Raw genomic sequence first — 13,094 nt, forward strand, 5'->3', positions numbered from 1 at the left:
ATAGATCGAATACGAGCTTTTAAAATGAAATTGACACTTTGGGTGAGTCAGCTGGAAACAGGAAATCTAGCTCATTTTCCTAAATTATCATCCATGCAAGATGTTCACAAAGACTGTGAACGGTATTCACATAGTTTAGTTGCCCTTAAGGAAGAATTTGCTCAACGCTTTCAAGATCTGACAGCACTAGACCGTGATTTTGATCTGTTCTCCTCTCCGTATTCAGTGAATATTGAAGAGATTCGTCCTGAGCTGCAACTAGAAATTATTGACCTGCAGTGTGACAGAGAATACAGAGACAAATTTCAGAACAAGAAAAACGTTCTGGAATTCTACAGACACTTCCCTCAGGATAGATTTCCTCGTTTGCACAAACTGGCGGCTACAATACTATCAATGTTCGGTTCCACGTATATTTGTGAACAACTGTTCTCTGCAATGAAATGTAACAAGACGCGCCTGAGAAACGCATTGTCTGATCGAAATTTAAACTGCACGCTGCGTCTACAATGCACGAGAACAATTACTGCGAACATAGACACAATTGTAAAGGGCAAAAAGTTCAAGATAACCGAGAATCCCACACTTCAGTGACACCTTTTATTGTGTAACAGTTGACAAATTAATACGGCATACACTAAGCTAATAAAATTATGTGGCACGTGTACATTCTCCTTTATTTGTTTCATTTGTCGCAGTAATAATTCGTGAGTGATATCCCTGCAGGTGACCGCGGATTTACATTGACTGGCGGCAGCTGTTGTGTGCCCCACGTGACTCTCCCCACTCTCCGCTCTGGTCCGGTAGTGGGGGTAGAGTGCTCGCGCTGCTCCGTGTTCGCGCCTTGCTGCTCACAGCTTGCTCTGCGAGCACCTGTATGTTGTGAAGTCCTGGACTACGAGGATGAGAAGCGAGATGTTAGGAATCGTACAGAGGCCTTTAAACAGTCGTTTTCCTCTCGCCACACACCATACGTCGTTTGCAGAGTATGTACAGCAATGACTTCACCGAGCTCGTGTTAATATAGTGGAGTTATTTTCAGTTTATTAAGTGAGTACTTCTACCACCGTACAAATATTTGCGACTACACAAGTTTTTCCCGTAATTTTCCTCCGCTGACGGTCAGTTAGGGTACATCCTCCTCAATGCTGTTGTCGATTGACTATGGTCATGACTCTCTCGAGTGTATAAGTAAAACACTAGTACAAACAGAACATTCCCATTTGCCATTGCCTGGCGTGTTCTCGTTTGTACTTCCAATTGCTGAAGTTTTTTGCTCCTTATCCCCTCAGGGATAGTTTGTTACAGTTTGTCTACAGTTGGCAAAATCACTGTTCTCGTTTGTACTTCCAATTGCTGAAGTTTTTTGCTCCTTATCCCCTCAGGGATAGTTTGTTACAGTTTGTCTACAGTTGGCAAAATCACTTATATATTTAAACATATGCAAGTACAGTTTTTCATCTGAGCAATAAGGGGAAGAGCTATGTGTCAAAACCTAGTGTTTTTTGCGCAATATACACTAAAGAGCCAAAGAAACTGGTTCACCTGCCTAACACCGTGTAGGCTCCCGCGAGCACGCAGAAGTGCCGCAACACGACGTGGCATGGACTCGACTAAGTGGTGGAGGGAACTGATACCATGAATCATGCAGGGCTGCTCATAAATCAGTAAGAGTACGAGGGGAGGGTGATTTCTTCCGAACAGCACGTTGCAGGGTATTCCAGATATGTCCAATAATGTTCATATCTGGGGAGTTTGGTGGCCAGCAGAAGTTTTTAAACGCAGAAGAGTGTTCCTGGAGGCATTCTGTATCAATTCTGGACGTGTGGGGTGTCACATCGTCCTGCTGGAACTGCCCAAGACCGTCAGAATGCTCAATGGATGTGAATGGATGCAGGCGATCAGATAGGATGCTTACGTATGTGTCGCCTGTCAGAGTCGTATCTAGACGTATCAGGGATCCCACATCACCCCACCTGGACCGACCCACAGTAGCTTGAATAGCTCTCGCTGACATGGACGGTCCTTGGATTCATGAGGTTGTCTCCACACTCGTACACGTCCATCAGCACGATATAATTTGGAACGAGACTCGTCCAATCAGGCAACATGTCTCCAGTCATGAACAGTACAAAGTCGAGTTGACGGGCCCAAGCGAGGCGTAAAGCTTTGTGTCGTGCTGTCATTAGGGGTACACGAGTGGGCCTTCGGCTCCGAAAGCCCATATCGATGACATTTTGTTGAACGGTTCGCATGCTGACACTTGTTGATGGTCCAGCATTGAAATATGCAGCAATTTGTAGAGGGGTTGCACTTCTGTCACGATGAACATTCTCTTCAGTCGTCGTTGGTCCCGTTCTTGTAGTATCTTTTTTCGGCCGTAACGATGTCGAAGATTTGATGTTTTACCGGATTCCAAATTCACGGTATAGTCGCGAAATTGTCGTGCCGGAAAATTCCCGCTTCATCGCTACCTGGGAGATGCTGTGTTCCATTGGTCGTGCGCCGACTATAACACCACTTTCAAACTCATCTAAATCTTGATAACCTGCCATTGCAGCAGCAATAACCGATATAACAACGAGGCCAGACACGTTTTTCTCTTATATAGGCATTGTCGCCCGCAGCGCCATATTCTGTCTGTTTACATATCTCTGTATTTGAATACGGAATCAAGAATTCCTGGCACTTCAATGTACCGGCTGATCAAAAAGTCAGTATAAATTTGAAAACTGAATAAATCACGGAATAATGTAGATAGAGAGGTACAAATTGACACACTTGCTTGGAATGACATGGGGTTTTGTTAGAACCAAAAAATACAAAAGTTCAAAAAATGTCCGACAGATGGTGCTTCATCTGATCAGAATAGCAATAATTAGCATAACAAAGGAAGACAAAGCAAAGATGATGTTCATTACAGAAAATGCTCAATATGTCCACCATCATTCCTCAACAATAGCTGTAGTCGAGGAATAATGTTGTGAGCAGCACTGTAAAGCATATCCGGAGTTATGGTGAGGCATTGGCGTGGCGTCGGATGTTGTCTATCAGCATCCCTAGAGATGTCGGTCGATCACGATACACTTGCGACATCAGGTAACCCCAAAGCCAATAATCGCACGGATTGAGGTCTGGGGACCTGGGAGGCCAAGCATGACGAAAGTGGCGGCTGAGCACACGATCATCACCAAACGACGCGCACAAGAGATCTTTCACGCATCTAGCAATATGGGGTGGAGAGCCATCCTGCATAAACATCGTACGTTCCAGCAGGTGTTTATCAGCCAGGCTGGGGATGATGCGATTCTGTAACATATCGGCGTACCTCTCACCCGTCACGGTAGCGGCTACAAAACCAGAATCACGCATTTCCTCGAAGAAAAAAGGCCCGATAACGGTAGATGTGGTAAATCCAACCCATACCGTGACTTTCTCGTCGTGCAATGAAGTTTCCACGACAGTTGTAGGATTTTCGGTAGCCCAAATTCTGCAGTTGTGGGCGTTGACAGACCCTCGGAGCGCGAAATGAGCTTCGTCGGTCCACAACACGTTACTCAACCAATCGTCATCTTCCGCCATCTTTTGAAACGCCCACACCAAAAATGCCCTCCGCTTCACTAAAATGCCAGGTAACAGTTCATGATGCCGATGGTTTCTATACGGATATCATCGGAGGGTACGCCTAAGTGCCAACCAAACAGTAGTGTACGGAATGCCGGTGCGACGACGAACCCGCTACAGTCTCCATTTCTTCCTGAACTGTCTCTGCAGCATTACACTTTGTGCTCGGTCGGCCACTACGGGGTCTATCGTCTAAACAACCCGTGGCTTCGAACTTCGAAATCATTCTCGCCACAGCTGCTTTTGTCAACGGACCTTTACCCGTTCGAATCCCCTTCCAATGGCGATAGGATCGTAACGCTGAACTAGCACCTCCGCCATTCTGATAATACAGCTTCAATAAAAGCGCCTTTTCAGGTAACGTCAACATGCTGCGACTACTGGCGCGTCTGATTCTCTCTCTCATTACAGCTCCTTTTATACACGATTGTCATTCGCAGTCATTGGCTGCTGTCCAGCGCCATCTGTCGGACATTTTATGAACTTCGTTTTTTTTTTTTTTTTGTTCTAATAAAACCCCATGTCATTCCAGGCATGTGTGTCAATTTTTACCTCTCTATCTACATTATTCCGTGGTTTATTAAGTTTTAAAATTTATATTGACTTTTTGATCACCCGGTATATCGGTATTGTACAAGCAGCTAACTTTCACTTGCCGCCCCAGAGTATAAAGCTTACACAGATTTGCAGGTGGTGCAAAACCTTTTTGAGCTGTTTAGACAGGGACGGTGCTGTTGCAGAGCGGCCAGATGGAGCTAGTAAACACCTCGTCCCACTGGCTGGTGTGGAGTTCCGGCCCGCCTGAGGCGGCGCTGCCGCTGCGGCTGGACAGTGACGTCATCTGGGCGCGGCGGCAGGGCGGAGCTGTGCTGTTGGACGCCCTCTGCCGCGTGCACCCATCGCGGCCGCTCTCCGTGCGGCCAGCCGGCCACTGGTCGCCGGCTACTGGGATCGTACTACACCGCAGCGCGCTGGACAACGGCTGGAGGCTTCTCGACGGCCTCATACTGGGGGCAGCTGGAGTGGTGAGACCTAGATAAGCACCTTAGACACCCCGCAGAGCACGTTACGCTAACTCCAAGTAACGGGGACTCTAGCCTTGATAACGTCCTCAAATAGATGAGGAAGGTAGTCCCGAAGGTTCTTCAGGTATGTCGTATCCACTTGCAGCAACCCGTTATCAGTTACATCCAGCAGCGCTGCCAAATTGTGCGGAAATTGACAGCAGCATCTCGCCCGCTAATGCGAATAATTCCGGACATTTTCTATCGCATTAAGATCGGATGATTTAGCGGGGCAGTAACGATGCGAGCGTTCGTCAAAGCAGGGACGTTTACGTGCAGCCCTACGAACATGGCTGTTATCTTGGAAGATAGTACCCACCAGCGTACTCGTCGTAAATACATAGAAGAAAGGTCAACACTTAGTCTTCGAGAATACTGAAATAAACATCACTGTACGTGCTCACAGTAAGTTGAAAGAGAGGGGACAACTCATGGTATGAAAAGTTCTCAAGACACTGTACAAACACCTACAGTGTAAAGTAGGCCCTCCACACACTGTGGGTTAAACACCTCACTGGGCCATCGGTGCACTCGAATTCTTGCCTCATTTGAAGAGAGGCAAAATCGTGACTCGTCAGCTCACACCACGCGCTTCTGATCAGCTATTGCCTTGTTAATGTGTTTTGTAGCCCTGTGAAGAGGTGCAGCTTTACGTGACGCTATGAGCAATGGCCTTTTGCGAGGTGCCCAACTCCAAATATCCTTTTTATGTTGCACCGTTCGCAAACTTCGCTTTGAAACTGATTGATCTGGACCTACGTTGACTGACAGCAGAAATTCCCGTTGGGTTTGAAACCGACTATCACTGATAAGCCGCGACATCCGTGTCCCATCCCTGTCATTTGGCATTTTTTCATGACTACTGTTCTTATTGGTTCAAATGGCTCTGAGCACTATGGGACTCAACTTCTGAGGTCATCAGTCCCCTAGAACTTAGAACTAGTTAAACCTAACTAACCTAAGGACATCACACACATCCATGCCTGAGGCAGGATTCGAACCTGCGACTGTAGCAGTTTCGCGGTTCCAGACTGTAGCGCCTAGAGCCGCACGGACACTCCCGCCGGCTGTTCTTATTGGCAGCTCCATTCACTGTGTGCTCATGGGCATGTTCAAACACGACTGTTCCTTTCTGCCATTGTGTCACGTTTCCGCATCAACCCATCTTACTGCATTGACTCCCTACAGCCGACCGCAACGTACGCTGCCATGACTAGCATCAGCGGTGGAGCGTCTCACGCAACTCTGATACCTGTTCTACTCTACCTACGCAACGCTCCAAAGCGGCCTGTATGCTTTTTTTTTTTTTTTTTGAAGGGGCTGGCTAAGGTTTTGTACTGTGAGTTTATGACATTGTACTTCAGGGTAATCAAAAACTGCTATTCGTATTTCCTAGAGAATGCTTTTTGGAAATACAAGAAGTTTCGAAAAAACGAGGAACTGCTGCAATTACATCGCAACTGATGCGTCGTCAAAACCCTACAGTTACCTTTCCTTAGGCTAAATTTGGAAATTTGTGGTAAGGTCTTATGGGACTGCTGAGGTCATCGGTCCCTAAGCTTACACACTACTTAATCTAACTTAAACTAACTCACGCTAAGGACGACACTCACACCCATGCCCCAGGGAGGACTCGAACCTCCGACGGGGGGAGTCACGTCAACCGTGGCAAGGTGCCCTAGACCGCACGGCTTCTCGCGCGGCTTTCCTTAGGTTAACGTGCTTCAGTATTTCAGCAGTGACTTTTTCTGCTTGATGAAGTAATTATGATCGCAGCTCTCTCGATGGTGCACTGTCTAGAGTTGTTGAATAACATATAGAGAGGTCAAATGTTCATATCCAATATCTGTCTCTCTGATTTTCCCTCCTCGTCTATTCTTACCCTTCTTCGACTCGCATTCGGGAGGACGGCAGTTCACATCCACATTAGCCTTCCCCCTTTCACAATTACATTTTCTATCGTTTCCCTAAATTCCCTAAGACAAATGCCAGGATGCTTCCTTTGAAAAGGACGCGACCGATTTCCTTTGCCGTTAGAAAGGCTCTGAGCACTATGGGACTTAACTGCTGAGGTCATCAGTCTTTTGCCGTTAAACCGCAATCTTCCTGTTATTATGCGAGCTGGCAACCATTATGTTCCGAGGAGCCAAATGTTACGACCTCGTTGCTAATGATAAATGGGTGGAAGGTGGCCAAAGGTAACCAGATATCCGCCGGCCGCTGTGGCCGAGCGGTTCTAGGCGCTTCAGTCCGGAACCGCGCTGCTGCTACGGTCGCAGGTTCGAATCCTGCCTCGGGCATGGATGTGTGTGATGTCCTTAGGTTAGTTAGGTTAAAGTAGTTCTAAGTCTAGGGGACTGATGACCTCACATGTTAAGTCCCATAGTGCTCAGAGCCATTTGAACCATTTTTTTTATTTATTTATTGTTTACTCGCAATCAGCCTGACCATATTAAGGCCTTAAGACCATCTCTTACACCTGACCAGGAACAACGCACACAAAAAATATTACATAACAATAACAATAATAGTAATTCGCACTATTAATAATTAATTATTTTATTGATGATGGTGACAATAATAATAGTAACACTAATAATGAAGCTAAAATAATGGAGAAATTAAGAATGATATTTATTAGTTGTTACGTAACAAACACAACAATAATAATTTGCATTATTAATTAGAGTAATAATTGACAATAATAATAATAATAACAGTATCACTAATAATAATAATAATAACAAATTAATGGAGGCAAGAAGAACGATATTAATTAGTTTAGCTTTTTCGAAGCCTCATTTTGTATTACAAGAAGCGGATGGGATAATGAAAGAGGAGAAGATTGAAATGAAAGCGACAATGGCTGCTAGGAAAGAAGAGAATCACAGTAGAGAAATCTGTAGAGGAGGGGAAGGAAAAGTGATGGGGGAGAGAGGGTTGATGAGCATGAGCTGCAGAAGCGACAACTTTTCTGATAGAAGGTGGGCTGTTAGTTGTCCTTTGAAGTTTGAAGGGATTTTAATTTCTCTGATATTTTGAGGAAGATTCTTCCAATCCGCAATGTCCCCTCTGCTTGCACTGCTTCATCACTAGCAACGTGAAGTCCTCGAAAGTGTCCATTAAGTTTTGGAAACAACGAAAATCAGTTGGGGACAAGTAGGGACTGTATAGAGGTTAATCGATGACAGAGAACCCAAGGCATTACACTGTTGCAGATGACGCAGCGCTCGTGTGTAGTCTGGCATTGGCTGAAGAAGACGGTGCACCATGCTTGGACGAACTCTTCCAATGCGAAACTCGCTTGCAGCACACTGTTTCTCAGGCACCGATATACTTATGTTAAACACCGCCATGTTACAAGCTGCAATTCGGAGTACTGTTACGGCAGAGCGCTGCAAATATGTAGATATGAAGAATAAAGTTGTAGAATGTCAATAAAGTTTGTTTTCTCTAAATATCTTTAAGATTTTTCACACAGAATTCGGAGGGATTATTTTTCAGCACGTTCTCGTAGAGAGACAATGTATCTGATGTGTTGGTAAATGTGCCAACACCTTGTAGATAGAGGAGGCCGAAATGGAAGCTATCTAACGCAGACGGGCGTGAATTCTGGAACAGGATAAGTAGTGAAAGCTAATAAGAAAAGTATGCAGCTCCTCGAATACTTAACTTTATTCGATCCTTGTGGTACATCGCTCTTGATAATACAAATAAGACTATCTTCAGATACGGTTAATGGCGCCTTGCTAGGTCGTAGCCATGGACTTAGCTGAAGGCTATTCTAACTGTCTCTCGGCAAATGAGACAAAGGCTTCGTCAGTGTAGTCGCTAGCAAAGTCGTCGTACAACTGGGGCGAGTGCTATATCGTATCTCGAGACCTGCCTTGTGGTGGCGCTCGGTCTGCGATCACACAGTGGCGACACGCGGGTCCGACATGTACTAAACGGACCGCGGCCGATTTAAGCTACCACCTAGCAAGTGTGGTGTCTGGCGGTGACACCACATTCCTCCCCCGCAAATCGGCGAACGGTCGTGTTATAAGGCTTCCGCCCGCCGTGGGGAGGACCCCATGTTGACGTATGCGATGAGGTGGGGAGCCTAATAACAGGCGAGGCTGTGCCACCCGCACCCGGCCATTCGGTCCGAGGGGAGCTAGGAAACGCCTGAAAACCTAGTCCAGGGTGCACGTCAACATGCGGTGTATGCACCCGTAAAGAGACAGGAGGGGCCGAAGGGTCGACCTCCATTGCGTCGGGGTATCCGACGCGCGATGACGTCATGTGGTCCGGAGCGGGCAAGAGTTCCATAGCGGAGGACAGCTGGGCACGAGAAGCGATCGGCGGCGCGTGACCCAGGGAGGTGCTTGGCGGCTGCAGCGAGGCGTCGAATGCGGGCGGCGCCGGCGGGAGAACAGGCGGCGGCGGCGGCGGCGGCGGCGGCGGCGGCTGCGGCGGCGCGTCGCCATGGGGCAAAATGGAAGGCATCGTCGGTAACACCTGGGGATGAGGCGAGCCAGTAGATGGGTCCCCAGGGCGCTGACCGGACGGCACCGTCGCTGAAAGCAGACGGGGAGCGGCAGAACCCGTGCGACGACAGAGGCGCAGCTGATTGAGATGCCGACGCACCTCACCAGAGGCCCCCAAAACCAAATACATCGCGCGGCCGAGGCAGCGAAGAATGCACCCTGCAAGCCAACGCCGTGAACCTCGATAATTGCGAAAGAATACAACGTCGCCTGGAGCAAAAGCAGAAGTCTGCCGCTGCACAGGAACCTGATGCGGCGGGTGCAGCAAAGACATCAAGGTTCGATGAGGACGACCGTGGAGCAACTCAGCCGGCAAGCGACCATCTCGGGGCTGAGAGCGATACGATGACAAAAAGAGCAACAACGCGTCCTCCCGAGAATGCGACTCTTTCAACTTCAACATCTGTGACTTGAAAGTCCGGACCAATCGTTCAGCGGCACCGTTTGACTGAGGCGAAAACGGCGCGGATGTCAGATGTTGAATACCATTGGCCTGGCAGAATGACTGAAATTCTGCGGACATGAATTGTGGGCCATTATCGGAAACAATAGTCTGCGGAAGACCTTCAATGCAAAAGATAGCAGACAACGCTTGGATGGTGGCAGAGGACGTCGTGGAAGACATCCGGACAACAAAAGGAAAATTACTGAAGGCATCTACCAGAACCAACCATCGAGCATTCCAGAATGGACCAGCAAAATCGATGTGCAAGCGTTGCCAAGGGGAAGTGGCTTTTGGCCATGCGAAGACTTTCCGCGACGGTGCGGATTGTTGTTCGGCACACGCCATGCAAGAAGAACACATAGTCGTAATCGCAGCATCGATTCCGAACCAAGTACAGTGCTGACGAGCAAGTTGTTTCGTTCGCACTATACCCCAATGTCCTTGGTGAAGAAGCAGTAAAACAGAGGACTGTAACGAACGTGGGACCACGACTCTGGACTGATCATTATCAGAACGCAACAACAAAACACCACGTCGAACAAAAAGTCTCTCCTTATGAGCAAAAAATCTGCGAACCAACGGATCCTCGATCCGAGACTTTGACAAAGGCCATTACGTAGCAACAAAATGCAAAACGGTAGCAAGGACAGAGTCAGCAGCTGTGGCTGTAGCTACACGACGAAAATCAATCGGAAACGATTCGACCACTTCATCGGTTTCCGCATCAATGAACATGCAAGCAAGTTCGGAAGAATCGAATGCTTTATCCTCAGCAACAGGCAAACGGGACAACGCATCGGCGTTTCCGTGCTTAGCAGTGGACCGATACAAGATATCGTAGCGGTACTGCGAGAGGAAAATAGACCAGCGAATGAATTTCTGCGCTGTACGCGGAGGTACAGGCTTGTTCGGATGAAAAAGCGACGTCAAAGGTTTGTGGTCTGTGATGATGGTAAAGTGACGACCATACAAGAAATCATGGAACTTCGTAACACCAAACACGAGAGCCAAAGCTTCTTTCTCTATCTGTGAGTAATTTCTTTGCGCAGACGAGAGCAATTTTGACGCAAAGGCAATAGGGCGATCATGCGAGCCAACTTTGTGCGCAAGCACACCACCGATCCCGAAATCCGATGCATCTACCATCAACAAAAGGGGTTTCTGGGGATCGAAAGGCGTAAGGCAAGCATGAGAAAGCAACGCCGATTTCAACTGGCGAAAGGCGCGTTCGCATTCCGTCGTCCAGACGAACGGAACACCCTTACGGCGTAAGCTATGAAGCGGAGCTGAAATGGAAGAGGCATTGCGCAGAAAGCGATGATAATAGTTAATTTTACCCAACACACTATGTAGCTGCTTCACATTTTGTGGCGAAGGCAATTATTGTATGGCACGGAGGTGCTCTGGACTCGGATGTATGCCTTGGGCATTAATGACATGTCCCAGGTATGGTAAGTCACGAGCAAAAAAACACACATTTGTCCTTCCTCAAGCGAAGACCATTTTGTCGCAAGACCTGAAGTAATGTTCGTAGGTTCGCAAGATGATCTTCTTCTGTCTGTCCGGAGATCACTATATCGTCCAGATAGTTTGCTGCAGTAGGGACCGACGCACAAATAGTTTGTAAATATTGCTGAAACAATGCAGGGGCGGATGCACACCCGAATGGCAGTCTTTTGAACCTGTACAATCCAAGATGCGTGTTAACCACCAATGCACGCGTGGGTTCGAATCCCATCCTCGTCGCCAATGATGTGTTGGTAAATGTGCCAACACCTTGTAGATAGAGGAGGCCGAAATGGAAGCTATCTAACGCAGACGGGCGTGAATTCTGGAACAGGATAAGTAGTGAATTCTAATAAGAAAAGTATGCAGCTCCTCGAATACTTAACTTTATTCGATCCTTGTGGTACATCGCTCTTGATAATACAAATAAGACTATCTTCAGATACGGTTAATGGCGCCTTGCTAGGTCGTAGCCATGGACTTAGCTGAAGGCTATTCTAACTGTCTCTCGGCAAATGAGAGAAAGGCTTCGTCAGTGTAGTCGCTAGCAAAGTCGTCGTACAACTGGGGCGAGTGCTATATCGTATCTCGAGACCTGCCTTGTGGTGGCGCTCGGTCTGCGATCACACAGTGGCGACACGCGGGTCCGACATGTACTAAATGGACCGCGGCCGATTTAAGCTACCACCTAGCAAGTGTGGTGTCTGGCGGTGACACCACAGTATCGAGTACTCATGACGCCTCGGGCATCGTAGAGAGATCAATCGATAAGTGTATAGCCTACTCCCATATGAATTTGATAGAGTGAAATTCCCGACCTGGCAGTTACGTCTCGATAGTGCTGGATTTGTGAAATCACTCCACTTAAAAACACCTTTTCACCTCTTCATAGAACGGACCTACGACCAAACTTCGCCTTCAGTTTCAGATATGTTCCTGTATCGCTCAAGTCGCTTAGTAGAGCTGTGAAAGGAAAATTTAGTCATTGCAGTTTTGGTCATTTCTGTTTCTACTTGGCTTTTCCATTCTTTCTCATCTTTTTTATGAATTGGGACTATTTCAGAATCTGCCTAAATTGTTTTTGTCTCAGGGTAATAAAGATTATAATGGCAAGATGAAGAACTAGCAGCCACGCGTGGTAGACGCGTGGTCTGGGGCGTCTTGTCACGGTCCGCGCGGCTTCCCCCCCCCCCCCCCCCCCCCCCCTCTTCATAGGTTCGAGTCCTCCCTCGGGGTCGGGGGCATGGGTGTGTGTGTTGTCCATAGCGTAAGTTAGTTTAAGTTAGATTAAGTAGTGTGCAAGCTTACGGGCCGATGACCTAAGAGATTTGGTCCCATAAGATCTTAACACAAATTTAAAATTTTTTTAAAAAAATTAGCAAACAGATATATAATCACAGTAGATATGTTTTCCTGTCATATCTTTGCACCAAACAGGTTGTCAAAGGACAAGACTTTGCTTTCTACTTTATGTGAGGATTTCCAAATTTTCTTGGAGAAGTATGATACTGATTTGAATTTCATATCAATATTAAATTTCGTCTTTCTGAAACATGATCACGAAAATCTCGAATGCGGAGTCCCCAGAATCTCCGAGAGGCATTTGCTATTGTGTTTAGTGTAGCAGCTAAGAAGAAAGGGTGGTTGCGTAAAATATTTTCGTACTCTTAGATTTTCTCACTCGCTCCACCATTATGAAAACTTGGTTGGATTGCAGCAAATTGCAATAATGAAATGGAATTTTTGGTATCAGATTATTGTTCGAGAAATCTCATAATCAACCATTTGACATCCACTGCTCGATAAAAGCCTCCTTTAGCCTTTTAATGCATTACTGGCGTCATCTGTTATGCATCCATTATGCGTCTTCATATTTGTTAATGTTATCGACCAAGTCGTCGTCAGCAAATCCTGGTCTTGTGCTTG

At 47.0% G+C, this 13,094-nt stretch overlaps 1 protein-coding gene across 1 annotated transcript in view; it reads left to right on the plus strand.

Annotated features, from left to right (window-relative positions):
- The window catches only part of LOC124795122 (ionotropic receptor 75a-like), a 189,783-nt gene that overhangs the window by 38,982 nt on the left and 137,707 nt on the right, over positions 1-13,094 (plus strand). Inside the window, exon 3 of the mRNA XM_047259024.1 lies at positions 4,365-4,649. Coding sequence (XP_047114980.1) covers positions 4,365-4,649 — 285 coding nt within the window. The remainder of the gene's footprint in view (positions 1-4,364; positions 4,650-13,094) is intronic.

The sequence above is a fragment of the Schistocerca piceifrons genome, chromosome 1, assembly GCF_021461385.2.
Source record: "Schistocerca piceifrons isolate TAMUIC-IGC-003096 chromosome 1, iqSchPice1.1, whole genome shotgun sequence".
NCBI lineage: Eukaryota > Metazoa > Arthropoda > Insecta > Orthoptera > Acrididae > Schistocerca > Schistocerca piceifrons.